The 15,724-nt window shown below is 37.5% G+C and overlaps 1 protein-coding gene and 1 pseudogene across 2 annotated transcripts; one reads left to right on the top strand and one right to left on the bottom strand.

Moving 5' to 3' along the window:
- Nucleotides 1-346: 346 nt before the first annotated feature.
- On the top strand, nt 347-855 carry LOC127114931 (thioredoxin-like protein CDSP32, chloroplastic; annotated as a pseudogene).
- A 12,037-nt stretch (nt 856-12,892) lies between these two features.
- LOC127080568 (probable WRKY transcription factor 65) lies at nt 12,893-14,204 on the bottom strand. 2 transcript variants are annotated; one of them, XM_051020887.1, is made up of 3 exons: nt 13,927-14,204; nt 13,698-13,826; nt 12,893-13,572 (listed from the first exon to the last, which is right to left on the bottom strand). In XM_051020887.1, the coding sequence occupies exons 1-3, from the start codon at nt 13,959-13,961 to the stop codon at nt 13,092-13,094; spliced, it is 645 nt and encodes a 214-aa protein (XP_050876844.1). In that variant the 5' UTR covers nt 13,962-14,204; the 3' UTR covers nt 12,893-13,091. The 2 variants fall into 2 exon arrangements, with proteins under 2 accessions (XP_050876844.1, XP_050876847.1); XM_051020890.1 differs by having other exon boundaries at nt 13,698-13,823; nt 13,927-14,191.
- Between the last annotated feature and the right edge of the window lie 1,520 nt (nt 14,205-15,724).

Raw genomic sequence — 15,724 nt, forward strand, 5'->3', positions numbered from 1 at the left:
ATATATATATATATATATATATATATATATAAAATACTCTTTTTAGTCCCTTAACTATACACTGGAGTTTTGATTGGTCCTTTATTTTTATTTTTCGTGTCACATTGGTTCTTTAACTTTATAATAGATGCATATGAGTCCCTTTTGTCTATTTTCCTCAAACGTCCGTTTATTTAAGCTACATGGCAACTGAGTTGGCAATGGTACAATCTGAAAAATCAAAACACATGTGTAATCAACATGTCCACATGTCTTTTGATGAATATTCTTTTTTAACATTCCCATTCTTCTTATTCTTCTTCCTACTTACTTCTTTCTCTATTCTCAATTCATACCTCTCTCATCCATGGCTTCAATCACCCACTGCACCAAATTTATATGCAATCCCTCAATCCTTTCCTCAATCACAACCCTTCCTAAGTTCCTTCCCACTCATTCTCTTTGTTATTCTATACTATTTTTCATCGTCCATCGCTATTCTCTCACATCAAGACTCGTGTTGTTATCATAAAATCCTTAGCAGCTCCAGGGGCAAAAAAAAAATATGAACGAGTTGAAAAAGTCCAGAACATAGAAGAATTCGACCAAGCATTTCTATAAGCAAAAGACAAAGTCGTAGTTGTCGAATACACCACCAAAGAAAATCCAGAAAGCAACGAGATATACCATTTCTTAGTTAACCTCAGTCGAACTTGCAATGGCGTTGAGTTCATCCTCGTCATGAGAGACGAATCATAGAAAACCAAAGAACTCTTCAAAAGAGAAAAATTAGACAAAGTACCACACTTCACTTTCTACAAAAGCAAAGTAAAAATCCACGAATGTGGTACTTTGTCTACCTTTTCTCTTTTGTAGAGTTCTTTTGTTTTCTCTAATTCGTCTCCTATGACGAGGATGAACTCAATGTTGTTGCAGGTTCGACTGAGGTCGACTAAGAAAGGGTACATCTCGGTGCTTTATGGATTTTCTTTGGTAGCGTATTCTGTAACACCCCGATAAAATAAGATAATTATTTAAATTGAGTTAATAATATATTTATTAATTTAATTAAATAATTGGAATTATTATTATTATTGGAATAATAATTATTGGAATATTATTGGGATTATTATTATTGGATTATTTTGTTATTATTGGAATAAAAGTAGAAATCAGTAAAAAGGCTTCATTTGGTAAAAAGAGTTATTTTCACGTGAAAAGGGAAAAGAGGCAGAAAAGTGGAAAAGGGCAAAGAAAGCCAGAGAACAAGGGTTGAAGGAAGGAAAAGCTTGAAGCTCAGAGATTTGCCGGATTAACTCAGGTAAGGGGGGTTTATCATCGTTTAATGGGTATTATGGGATAATATGTAATGGGTAGTGATAAACCATTGATTTACCTCTGATTGGAATAATTGTGCTGAAAATTGTGAACTTTTGGGATGAACGAATCTGGATTAAAATTGAAGGAAATTCGTAGGAATTAGATGCAATAGTGTTAGAAATTGTGAGATCGAATAGGTTATGATTCGTGTTAGATGATATGAACGATTATTGTGAAAAATTGGACTGTGGAAGGTTGAATTGGATAGATCTCGTAGCAGAGAAAGCCATAGCAGATCTGGAAGTCTGGTTTCTGGTCATACGCGTATGGCACTAGGCAATACGCGTATGAGATGGCATGGTACGCGTATGGCACTATGCAATACGCGTATGGATGAGGAAGATGATGTTTTGAACGTAGTTTGGTCTCTGTTGGTACGCGTATGGGGAAGTGGTACGCGTAGCATACGCGTATGAGATGGTGTTACGCGTATGGGATTTTGTCAGGAGATGGGCCATACGCGTATGGGGTTAGGCAATACGCGTATGGGCAGACTTGTGATTTTCCTGAGCTGTTGTTGTGCAGTTTTTAGCTGTTCAGCCGAGTAATGTGATTTAGCTGATGTATGATATATTAGGGAACATTCCCCGTTGTTGTGAGTAGTATAGGTATTAGTAGAGTGTGCTAATACTGTGGTTGTTATTTGGCATGATATGATATGCTTATGTGATAAAATACTGATGATGTGTGATGATATGCATGATGCTGTGAATGTATCAGTTATGTGTGCATTGTGAATAGACTGTTTTATGGCTTAGAGTGTGAGCATATATCTATTCTTAAATTGTTGTTGATGATGTAGCATTGCTAGGTGATTAGCATGCATGTTGTGGCCTTTATGGTGGTAGCTAATTCCCATGGTGAGGAATTAGTGATGAGTTAGTGTGAATTGTTGTTGATGTTTGCATGCTAGGTGATTTAGCGTGCATAGCATGGCCCTTGGGGTGGTAGCTAATTCCCATGGTGAGGAATTAGTGATGTGAGTCACTAGGTCTCAAATGAGTGGGACTAGTGAGCTTGGTAGCCGTACCTGGATTTGGTCGGTGAAGTTAAACTATATGTTCACGAATAGTCGGTACCGCATGCATGGAGTCTCATTGCATTTGTATTGTATGGCGTATAATATGAATGGATGTATTCCAATATTATACGTGTGTTTTGTGGTTGAGTTGAGTATGATTTTAGTTGATGTTGCCGCTGCTGAATGTATGATCTGATTAGGGTGATAAATGTGTGAAATTACTTGGCATTACATGTTAATTTATAATGCTTATTATATCGATTGAGAAACTCACCCTTACAACTATTTTTCAGGTAACGAGCAGTGATTGAGTAGAAGCTAGTGCTTGGAGTCTAGTGTAGTCTCCTTAGTGGGTCATGCTCTGGTAGATGTAACATCGGGATGGGATGTTTACTATGTTTTCTTTTGGTTGTTGAACCACTTTACATGTAATGTAGTACATGATTTGAATGTTGTTATTTCGTATCCGCTGTGAATTATGCAAAAGTGTCTTATTTTAATTAATCAAATGAGCATGACAGGATATTTTGATGATTGGTGTGAAGTGATTGTGTGACACCCTTCAGGGCATAATTACTCTGATTGAGATATTTATTATTTTAATTAAATATTTGGGGGTATTTTAGAAGGGTGTTACATTAGTGGTATCAGAGCATAGTCGGTCGAGTCGAGTCGTAATTATTCTGTTTCCCCTGTACGGGATAGGTGTTGTGTAACCCTATCAGTACTTATTGTTTTAGCTTGTTGGGTTTTCAGAATAGAGATGGCTGGAAGAGGTAGAGATGATGCTGCGATTGCTGAGGCTCTGGGTATGCTAGCTGGAGTACTTGGAGGAAATCCGAATGTTGTGGGAATGGGAGCTGCTCGTCAACTGAGTGAGTTCCAGAAGAACAATCCTCCAATGTTCAAGGGAGCATACGATCCAGATGGCGCTCAGAAGTGGTTGAAGGAGATCGAGCGGATCTTCCGAGTGACTGAGTGTGCCGATAACCAGAAGGTCAGGTTCGGTACGCATATGCTGTCAGAAGAAGCAGATGACTGGTGGGTTGCTACCCGTACTGAGTTGGAATCTGCTGGGAATGCTGAGATCACTTGGGCTGTGTTCAGAGAGAGATTCCTGAGGAAGTACTTTCCAGAGGATGTCAGAGGAAAGAAAGAGATAGAGTTCTTGGAATTGAAGCAGGGCAATCGGTCTGTTACTGAGTATGCTGCTAAGTTCACAGAGCTGTCGAAGTATTACACTCCCTATAACGAGGCTACTGGGGAATTTTCAAAGTGTGTGAAGTTTGAGAATGGGTTACGTCCCGAGATTAAGCAGGCTATTGGGTATCAGCGGATTAGAGTGTTTTCTGATTTGGTTGACTGTTGCAGGATTTTTGAACAGGATTCCAAGGCTAGAGCAGAGAGCTATCAGCAAAGGGTTGATAGGAAAGGCAAGAATCAGAATGATCGTGGGAAACCGTATGCAGCTGGAAAAGGTTTCCAGAGACAAAATGGGATGAAGAGGCCTAGTGGGGGAGACTCCAGTGCCCCTGCTAAGTGTTACAGATGTGGTCAGGCTGGACATCGTTTCCATGAGTGTACCAGTAATGAGAAGAAGTGTTTTAAGTGTGGCAAAGGTGGTCACTTGGCTGCAGAGTGCCGGTTGAAGACTATGACTTGTTTCAACTGTGGAGAGGTGGGTCATATTAGCCCACAGTGTCCTAAGCCGAAGAAAGAGAATCAGTCGGGAGGCAAGGTCTTTGCTTTATCGGGTTCTGAGACTGCTGCAGATGATCGTTTGATCCGAGGTACGTGTTATATTAATGGCTTTCCTCTTGTAGCTATTATTGACACAGGTGCGACTCATTGCTTTATATCTTTGGATTGTGCTGTGAAACTTAAGTTAGAAATATCTGAGATGCTTGGAAGTATGGTGATTGATACTCCTGCGAAGGGTTCAGTGACTACTACTTCAGTTCGTTTAAATTACCCTTTGAGTATTTTTGGTAGAGACTTTGGGATGGACCTAGTGTGTCTTCCACTAGTGCAAATCGATGTTATCTTGGGTATGAACTGGTTGGTGTTTAACCGAGTTTCTATCAACTATTTTGATAAGACTGTGATATTTCCTGAGATTGAGGAAGGAAAGGATTTGTTTCTATCAGCAAGGCAGGTGAATGAGGCAGTAACAGATGGGGCAGAGTTGTTTATGCTGTTAGCGACTTTGGAGGCTAAAGATAAACTGGCGATTTGCGATCTAGCTGTGGTGTGTGATTTTCCTGATGTGTTTCCTGAAGAAGTGACTGAATTACCACCAGAGCGTGAAGTTGAGTTCTCGATTGATTTGGTACCTGGTACTAGGCCGATATCGATGGCTCTGTACCGTATGTCTGCTGTTGAGTTAACTGAATTGAAGAGTCAGTTGGAAGATCTGTTGGATAAGAAATTTATTCGTCCGAGTGTGTCACCGTGGGGTGCACCAGTGTTATTGGTTAAGAAGAAAGAAGGTACTATGAGGTTGTGTGTGGACTACAGGCAACTGAATAAAGTGACGATCAAGAATCGGTATCCTTTGCCGAGAATTGATGATCTGATGGATCAGTTGGTTGGTGCGAGTGTGTTCAGCAAAATAGATTTGAGATCTGGGTATCATCAGATACGTGTGAAAACTGAGGATATTCAGAAGACTGCTTTCAGAACAAGGTATGGACATTATGAGTATTCTGTAATGCCTTTTGGTGTGACTAATGCGCCTGGAGTGTTTATGGAGTATATGAATAGGATTTTCCATCCGTATCTAGATCAGTTTGTTGTGGTGTTTATTGACGATATTTTGGTGTATTCGAAATCTGAAGAAGAGCATGCTGAGCATTTGAGAATGGTTTTAAGAGTTCTACGAGAAAAGAAGTTATTTGCTAAACTGTCTAAGTGTGAATTTTGGTTAGAAGAGGTTAGTTTTCTTGGTCATGTGATTTCAAGAGGTGGTGTTGCTGTTGATCCTTCTAAGATAGAAGCGGTGTCTAAGTGGGAAGCTCCGAAGTCTGTTGCTGAGATTCGAAGTTTCCTTGGATTGGCTGGTTATTATAGGAAGTTCATTGAGGGATTTTCTAAGTTGGCGTTACCGTTGACGATGTTGACCAGAAAGGGGCAAGCGTTTGTTTGGGACTCAAAATGTGAAGAAGGTTTCCAAGAGTTAAAGAGAAGGTTAACTACTGCTCCTATTCTGATATTACCGAGTCCGTCAGAACTATTTGAGGTTTTCTGTGATGCGTCATTGTTGGGTTTAGGTGGTGTGTTGATGCAGAACAAGCAGGTTATAGCTTATGCTTCGAGACAACTGAGGGTTCATGAGAGGAACTATCCGACGCACGATTTAGAGTTGGCAGCCGTGGTATTTGTTCTGAAGTTATGGAGACATTACTTGTACGGGTCAAGATTTGAGGTTTTCAGTGACCATAAAAGTTTAAAGTATTTGTTTGATCAGAAAGAGCTGAATATGAGACAGAGGAGATGGTTAGAGTTTCTGAAGGATTATGACTTTGGTTTGAATTACCATCCGGGTAAAGCAAACGTAGTGGCTGATGCATTGAGTCGGAAATCATTGCATATGTCTATGTTAATGGTTAAGGAATTGGATTTAATTGAGCAGTTTAGAGACTTGAGTTTGGTGTGTGAGAGTACTCACAATAGTGTTAAATTGGGAATGTTGAAGTTAACGAGTGGTATTCTGGATGAGATTAGAGAAGGTCAGAAATCCGATGTGTTTTTGGTTGATAAGTTGACTCTAGTGAATCAAGGTCAAGGTGGTGAATTCAGAGTGGATGAGAATGGTGTTTTGAAATTTGCTAATCGGGTATGTATTCCGGAGGTTACCGAACTGAAGAAGAGTATCCTGGAGGAAGGACATCGTAGTGGCTTAAGTATTCATCCTGGAGCTACGAAGATGTATCATGATTTGAAAAAGTTATTTTGGTGGCCGGGAATGAAAAGAGAAATTGCGAGTTTTGTTTATTCTTGTTTGACTTGTCAGAAGTCGAAGATTGAGCATCAGAAGCCGTCTGGGCTAATGCAACCGTTGGTTATTCCAGAGTGGAAGTGGGATAGTATCAGTATGGATTTTGTTTCTGGGTTACCAAGGACAAATAAGAATTTTGAAGCCATTTGGGTGATTGTTGATAGATTGACGAAATCGGCTCATTTCATTCCGATCAGAATGGATTATCCGTTAGAGAGATTAGCTGAGTTGTATATTGGGAAGATTGTAAGTTTGCATGGTATTCCGTCGAGTATTGTTTCGGACAGAGATCCTAGATTTACATCGAAGTTCTGGGAAGGTTTGCAGAGGGCTTTGGGAACTAAGTTGAGATTGAGTTCTGCATATCATCCGCAGACTGATGGTCAGACTGAGAGGACGATTCAGTCACTGGAGGATCTTTTGAGGGCTTGTGTTTTGGAAAAGGGAGGTGCTTGGGATTGTTATTTACCTTTGATTGAGTTTACCTACAACAATAGTTTTCATTCGAGCATTGGTATGGCACCATTTGAAGCTTTGTATGGTAGGAGATGTCAGACGCCTTTATGTTGGTATGAGTCCGGTGAGAGTGCTGTGATTGGACCGAAGATTGTTCAACAAACTACGGAAAAGATTAAGATGATTCAGGAGAAGATGAGAATTGCTCAGAGTCGTCAGAAGAGTTATCACGACAAGAGGAGGAAGTCACTTGAGTTCCAAGAGGGAGATCATGTGTTTCTTCGTGTTACTCCGATAACTGGGGTTGGTCGAGCTTTGAAGTCGAGGAAGTTGACACTTCGATTTATTGGTCCTTATCAGATTTTGGAGAGGATAGGAGAGGTGGCCTATCGTATCGCTTTACCGCCGTCACTTGCAAATTTACATGAGGTTTTTCATGTGTCTCAGTTGAGGAGGTACATTCCTGATCCGTCGCATGTGGTCCAAGTAGATGATGTACAGGTGAGAGATAACCTGACTGTTGAAACATCACCTATGAGGATCGAGGATCGAGAGTTGAAGCAGTTGCGGGGTAAAGAGATTGCTTTGGTAAAGGTAGCTTGGGGCGGACCAGCAGGTGGCAATGTGACTTGGGAACTTGAGAGTCAGATGAAGGAGTCTTATCCTGAGTTATTCACTTGAGGTATGTTTTCGAGGACGAAAACTCTTTTAGTGGGGGAGAGTTGTAACACCCCGATAAAATAAGATAATTATTTAAATTGAGTTAATAATATATTTATTAATTTAATTAAATAATTGGAATTATTATTATTATTGGAATAATAATTATTGGAATATTATTGGGATTATTATTATTGGATTATTTTGTTATTATTGGAATAAAAGTAGAAATCAGTAAAAAGGCTCCATTTGGTAAAAAGAGTTATTTTCACGTGAAAAGGGAAAAGAGGCAGAAAAGTGGAAAAGGGCAAAGAAAGCCAGAGAACAAGGGTTGAAGGAAGGAAAAGCTTGAAGCTCAGAGATTTGCCGGATTAACTCAGGTAAGGGGGGTTTATCATCGTTTAATGGGTATTATGGGATAATATGTAATGGGTAGTGATAAACCATTGATTTACCTCTGATTGGAATAATTGTGCTGAAAATTGTGAACTTTTGGGATGAACGAATCTGGATTAAAATTGAAGGAAATTCGTAGGAATTAGATGCAATAGTGTTAGAAATTGTGAGATCGAATAGGTTATGATTCGTGTTAGATGATATGAACGATTATTGTGAAAAATTGGACTGTGGAAGGTTGAATTGGATAGATCTCGTAGCAGAGAAAGCCATAGCAGATCTGGAAGTCTGGTTTCTGGTCATACGCGTATGGCACTAGGCAATACGCGTATGAGATGGCATGGTACGCGTATGGCACTAGGCAATACGCGTATGGATGAGGAAGATGATGTTTTGAACGTAGTTTGGTCTCTGTTGGTACGCGTATGGGGAAGTGGTACGCGTAGCATACGCGTATGAGATGGTGTTACGCGTATGGGATTTTGTCAGGAGATGGGCCATACGCGTATGGGGTTAGGCAATACGCGTATGGGCAGACTTGTGATTTTCCTGAGCTGTTGTTGTGCAGTTTTTAGCTGTTCAGCCGAGTAATGTGATTTAGCTGATGTATGATATATTAGGGAACATTCCCCGTTGTTGTGAGTAGTATAGGTATTAGTAGAGTGTGCTAATACTGTGGTTGTTATTTGGCATGATATGATATGCTTATGTGATAAAATACTGATGATGTGTGATGATATGCATGATGCTGTGAATGTATCAGTTATGTGTGCATTGTGAATAGACTGTTTTATGGCTTAGAGTGTGAGCATATATCTATTCTTAAATTGTTGTTGATGATGTAGCATTGCTAGGTGATTAGCATGCATGTTGTGGCCTTTATGGTGGTAGCTAATTCCCATGGTGAGGAATTAGTGATGAGTTAGTGTGAATTGTTGTTGATGTTTGCATGCTAGGTGATTTAGCGTGCATAGCATGGCCCTTGGGGTGGTAGCTAATTCCCATGGTGAGGAATTAGTGATGTGAGTCACTAGGTCTCAAATGAGTGGGACTAGTGAGCTTGGTAGCCGTACCTGGATTTGGTCGGTGAAGTTAAACTATATGTTCACGAATAGTCGGTACCGCATGCATGGAGTCTCATTGCATTTGTATTGTATGGCGTATAATATGAATGGATGTATTCCAATATTATACGTGTGTTTTGTGGTTGAGTTGAGTATGATTTTAGTTGATGTTGCCGCTGCTGAATGTATGATCTGATTAGGGTGATGAATGTGTGAAATTACTTGGCATTACATGTTAATTTATAATGCTTATTATATCGATTGAGAAACTCACCCTTACAACTATTTTTCAGGTAACGAGCAGTGATTGAGTAGAAGCTAGTGCTTGGAGTCTAGTGTAGTCTCCTTAGTGGGTCATGCTCTGGTAGATGTAACATCGGGATGGGATGTTTACTATGTTTTCTTTTGGTTGTTGAACCACTTTACATGTAATGTAGTACATGATTTGAATGTTGTTATTTCGTATCCGCTGTGAATTATGCAAAAGTGTCTTATTTTAATTAATCAAATGAGCATGACAGGATATTTTGATGATTGGTGTGAAGTGATTGTGTGACACCCTTCAGGGCATAATTACTCTGATTGAGATATTTATTATTTTAATTAAATATTTGGGGGTATTTTAGAAGGGTGTTACATATTCGATAACTATGGGTTTGTCTTTTGCTGATTGATGTGCTTGGTCAAATTCTTCCATGCTATGGACTTTTTCAACTCGTTCATCTTTTTTCTTTACATCTAGAGCTGATGTGGCTTTTGTGATAACAATACGAGTCTTGATGTGAGAGACTAGCGATGGATGATGAAAAATCGGTAGAGAAGAATGAAGAGAATGAATGGGAAGGAACTTAGGGAGGGTTGTGATTCAAAGAGGGATTGGGGGTTTGCATATACAATTGGTGTAGTGGGTGATTGAAGCCATGAATGAGAGAGGTAAGTATTAAGAACAAAGAGAGAAGTGAGTAGGAAGAAGAAGAAGAATAATGGGAATGATAAAAAAGCATATCCATCAAAAGATGTGTGGACATGTTGATTACACATGTGTTTTGATTTTTCAAATTGTACCATTGCCAACTCAACTGCCACGTAGCTTAAATAAATAGACATTTGAGGAAATCAGACGGAAGGAACTCATATGCATCTAATAAAAAGTTAAAGGACCAAGGTGACATGAAAAAAATTAAGGACCAATTTGAACCAAAGGGTATAGTTAAGAGGCCAAAAGGGTATTTTGCCTCTCTCTCTCTCTCTCTCTCTCTCTCTCTCTCTCTCTCTCTCTCTATATATATATATATATATATATATATATATATATATATATATATATATAAGTGGAGATCAACTTACTCCAAAAGTAAGTGTTTTTAACTTACTCCAAATCATAGGCTTGGAATTGAATCTAATCTAATGGTTAAATTATCTTTTTACTTAATTAACTATTAGATTAGATTCAATTCAAAGGCTATGATTTGGAGTAAGCTAAAAAAATTTACTCTTGGAGTACGTTGATCCCCTATCCCTCTCTCTTGAAAGTGAGTTGGAAGAATAAGAAGAAGAATGGGAATGATAAAAAAAATTACTCTTGGAGTAAGTTGATCCCTACTCTCTCTCTCTCTCTCTCTCTCTCTCTCTCTCTCTCTCTCTCTCTCTCTCTCTCTCTCTCTCTCTCTCTCTTATTTCCATTATTTTCTAGTTCTTTCTTTTAAATCTTGTTCCTCATACTTTGTTTGCGCAAAACTCTTTTGAAAACCTTTACTTCGTAAACGTTTTTGAAAAGCTTTTTATATACACAATTCACAATCTATTATGTTTGAAGTAACTTAGTCAACAAGTGGTATCACATATATGATTTGGATTGGTGGGGGAGTAGAAGGTAGATCCTATGTTGGATCCTGTTATAGGAGGTGTAAACACACACTTGTAGGGGGAGATTTTTGAGTTCAAGTGTGAGTGATTAAATCTCATATTGCTTATAAATGGGTAGAATGTTGGATTTATAAGAGAGTTGAGTTATATACCTAATGTCTTAAATTTTTGGATGGAGATATGGTGTTTTGCACCTTTCCAAACTCCTAATTAGTTTCCTATCTTCACACATTGTTTGAATTTTTCATCAAGTTCACAATAGCAGGGGTGACAAAATGAGTCCGTACCGCCGAACATGCTCATTTTGCCCTTTTTTATGCATGTCAACCATAACTTTTAGCTCCTCACTCTCTACTATGTTCATTATACTAAGCTCTGTTTTTTTCCAGACACAGGAATTTTTATGACATACATGAATTTTTGTGACTTTTAGGCTTTAAGGATGTAAGACCCCTTAGGCCCACCCCTCCTCGCCCTATTTTTTTGTGAGGCAAACCAAAATTTTACGTGTGCACTCTCTACTATGCCTCCCGCCCCACCTGATTTTTTTGTAGGGTTTTGCGGGAAAAATCTAAACGGGAGGACATGCCCGTTTTCAACCCGTGCACTAAACCAAACTTTGCTTCCGCATATGAATTTAAGAACCATGCATTCTACTTTTTTGTTATTTTGAATCTATTCATGTGCCATCAAAATCAACATTTCTTCATTAACTTACATATATTTTACTTACTTCTCCTACTAAAATCATTCATTTATATAATTCCCTAATCTTATCACATTTGAAACATTTCAAGGTGTCATATACTATTTCTTTCTTTAACTAAAACCTTCAATGCTTGTTTCTCTCCATGGTTTATGTGAAGTTTTTGTTCGTGAACTACCAAAGAACTTTATAACTCACCAGTTAACAGTTTTTCAATGTTCTTAGATTCTCCAATAATACAAAAAATATAGTTAAATTTCTTAACCAAAGACTTGAGAATCTTTTCCACAATCAATACATCATCCATATGTTCTTCATGAGTTTGCATCTTAATGACCAACGTCATGGCCGTAGAGAAATAATCAGTGATTTCATTTCCACAATCTCAATCATTTCTTAAAGTTGAATGACTTAACCTCTTCACCCTTGAATTTTCTTCATATTTCCTGTCATGGATTTTTGTATTTTCTTTAATGTGTTCTTCTACGAAATTGCCTCCACGATTATCATGTATGTTGTTTGAAACAAATAATTTTTGGTCTTCACATTAATATTGTACATAAATGAGGATCGAAAAAAGAGAGTTGCATGCAGGTCATGCACAAAAATATTGTATAAATTCTTGTTAATGGTGTCGGGAAACAAATGAAAGTTGTGTTGAGAAACAAGTGTGAGTTCTAAGTCTCACATTGCTTAGAAAAGTGGAGGTTAAACACTTTATAAGTAAGATGACCAATACACCTATCACCTTAAGATTTATGGTGAATATGCGGTGTCTCTCTCACTTATTTGGGTGAGTCTGTGACCTTTAGGTGAGTGTTTGACTCAATGTGTATGTTCCCCCCTCATGATGACCCATCAGTGGTATCCGAGCCCAGTTCGAGTAAGGGACCGATTCCTTGTGTCAAAAGTCTTCCTGACATGGTGGTCAGGCGGCGTGTCCCGTTGAAGTGCCCATGACGAGTAATGATGTCTCTCAACGGCGGTACAAGCATGTGCATAAAAGAGCTTTTGTTTGAAGGAGAGCATAGTGGATTGACTCACAATTGATGAGGAGATTGTTGGGAAACAAGTGTGAGTTATGTTGAGAAACAAGTAAAAAGTGGAGGTTGATCACTTTATAAATAAGAAGACTCTTACATCAATCATCTTAATATTTTTGATGAATATGTGATATCTCTCTTACTTGCTTGAGTGAGTCTTTGACCTTTAAATAAATATTTGACCAAATATTTATAATTCTCCCTCGTGATAACCCTTGCAAATGTTTGTGTCCTTGTAATTCAAAAATAACCCTATTATAAAATGTAGGTTTAAAACTTTTTGGACCGGTTTAAAAAAAATGCAGGTTGCCACCAATTATTGAATGAAAAGCCAAATTATGAAGTTATTTGGATTGTGGTTGATAATAATTACAAGCACGTGGAGACAGAATCTCCCAACTGCATATATCCACTTGTATTTTGTTTCTTCCAAACTAAACCCAACAAACCCGGAAAACTAATAAACAAAAAAAAAAAAATGAAAACACTAATATTACTGTAAATGTAGCAGTTATGACACGTGTCACAACGAGCAATTTGCCTCAACTAGTGGTCCCACACTCACATTGCCGGCGCTACTCCTCCCTCTCCAAAACACCGCCGAACACTCCGGCAACTCTCCCAGATCCGCAAACAGCGACATCTCCTCTTCCCCCAACATCGACACTTCCTGCTCCGAGAAAACCGGACACTCCAAAATCCCCGGCGACGCGATAGCCTCCACTTCTCCCAACCATCCTCCTAACTCATCCGCGGTAGCAATCAACGACACCTCTCCAAGATCCACAAATCTCCCCTCGGTTTCAGGTTCAGCCTCCTGCTCTGATTCAGAGTCTTTGTTCGATGCAGCGGCGTTACTTGTATTACGGTAGCTTCTAGGTGGAGGCACGGCGTGGTTGTGATCGGAAGTGTATGTTACAAGAAGCACCGTGGGGTCCACATGGTTCCTTTCCACTTGTTTTCTTGCCGGACAATTCTTTGAACTGCTACACCTATAGTATCCTCTGTTACAAATTTCACCATTAGTACAATCTTTTTACTATACATATATATTTATATATATATATATATATATATATATATATATACTCTCAAACTCACTAATATTTAACTAGTTAGGATAGAATACCTTGGATAAGGTGAGCCTTTGATGGGTTTCTGACCATACTTTCTCCAAGCCCATGAATCGGACGGTGGAGTATTAGTCCCTTCCACATCCTTCATTGGAATTTCTACTACTCTTTTCTTTATACCTCTTCTAGTAACATGCAAAATTATTTTCAATACTTCAAAAGTTAGTACTATGATTTTGCATCATGTCACAAAAAATTAATTAGCATAATGGAAATGAGATTTACCTTTTAGTAGAAGAAGAGAGTGATGATCTTTCCATGTTAAAAGAGACTCTCACACTCACATAACCTTGAAAAAAACTCACTATCAATTTTGAATTAGTAGTTAATATTTTGACAACTTGATCACACTAAAAGGTGTCGGTGCCATGAGAGCACAACCACAAAGTGATGTATATATTGATAATGTTGGCTCAAAAGGATTTGAAATGAAGAAATTATAGATTGGAGAGAATGGATCAATTATGATTTCAGACTTTGTTTATTAGGGGAACTTATGACAATTAATTTAGTTTAAAGTTTATGTCATTTGAAAGCAACGTTAAGGTTTAATATGTGAATATTTAATGTGAAAATATCTGTAAGGATAAGGGCACTTATTAAAGTCTACTCTCTTTTTGTCATTTCTTGAGTATTTTTCCAATCAAAGATTATTTTAGTTTTGCCTTTGTTTGATTGTCTCTTTGTTTAATGTTACTTGTGTTTGATTTTTCTTGGGTACTTTATAATAATGAAACGGCACATCTAGAAGAGTGGTGCAAAGTATATAAAATAAGATATCGTGCATCATCATGAAGAGATTCTTTTGGGTTAGAGTATAAATCTTGCCTTTCTTACACACGTGCCCTACCTTTACAATTTGATCATTTTATAAGTAAATGAATTTACTTGAGATACTAGTTGTAATTGTTAACATTTGTAAAAAAAGAGAAGACATGTTTTCTCGTGATTAGCCCAAAAAAGAGAGAACCAAAAAATTATACAAAGCAAATGAGGATTTACTTAAAACAAAAGGATAGACTAAGAGAATTTAACATGACACCTTCTGATATATCTTGATATATCTGGTACCCTCAGTTTTTCATATTGATAAAAATATTCTTTTTATTATTTACTCAATCTCAAATTATTAGTTAATTGAAAAAAAATATCTCTAAAAAAATCGTAAATAATAAAAAATTCAATAGTATATTAAAAAAATCCGATATAATTTTTATAGATAGAAATGAAAAATTTAATTTTTTTTTCTTCCGATTTTTGAAAAATGGATATAAGTTTTTATTGGATTTTTAAAATTCTAATATGATTTTTTACCAACTCTTTTTAAAACATTCGATACAATGCAAATAACTCAGATATTTGTACACTTTCAGTGTTTTCTTGAATATTTTTAAAAATCCAGTATAGCGATTTTTTACCCCCCCGAAAATTCGGATAGTTCAATTCACCGTGTTTTCCTTATTCGCGCATGAATAGACGATTCTTCTATAAATTTTATCCAGTTTTTACCACTGACGTTGTATATTTTATTTGCATGTTTTTTTTATATTGTGAAATTTTTAATCGACTTATGGTATCTCTGACATAAATCATTAGTTATATGTTTTAATTGACATATATTTTCCTCTCGGACTGAAGTGTCATCATGGACACAGTCTATTGGAAGATAACATGATATTATTGTTGTTACTGTTTGTTCTGATACAACAAATTAGCTTAAAGGAAGGAAATATAAATTGAGTATGGGTTATGAGAGAGGAGAAAACTACAAGAACCAGAATTCCTCTCAAGGCACTTTTAGTAGAAAAGTTAAATGTCCATTTATGTTGAGAATTGTGTCAAACGGTATTAGTTGGAAGGTAACAATTAGATGTGGTATTCATAATCATGAACTAACTAATGATTTAGTGGGTCATAACATATTAGGTCGTTTAAAATCTCATAAAATACATTTTATGAATGAAATGAAAAAATACAACATGGCGCCGAGGTTCATAGTTGTCACTTGGAAAGATAGAAATCA

This window comes from Lathyrus oleraceus, chromosome 1 (assembly GCF_024323335.1).
Source record: "Lathyrus oleraceus cultivar Zhongwan6 chromosome 1, CAAS_Psat_ZW6_1.0, whole genome shotgun sequence".
Taxonomy (NCBI): domain Eukaryota; kingdom Viridiplantae; phylum Streptophyta; class Magnoliopsida; order Fabales; family Fabaceae; genus Lathyrus; species Lathyrus oleraceus.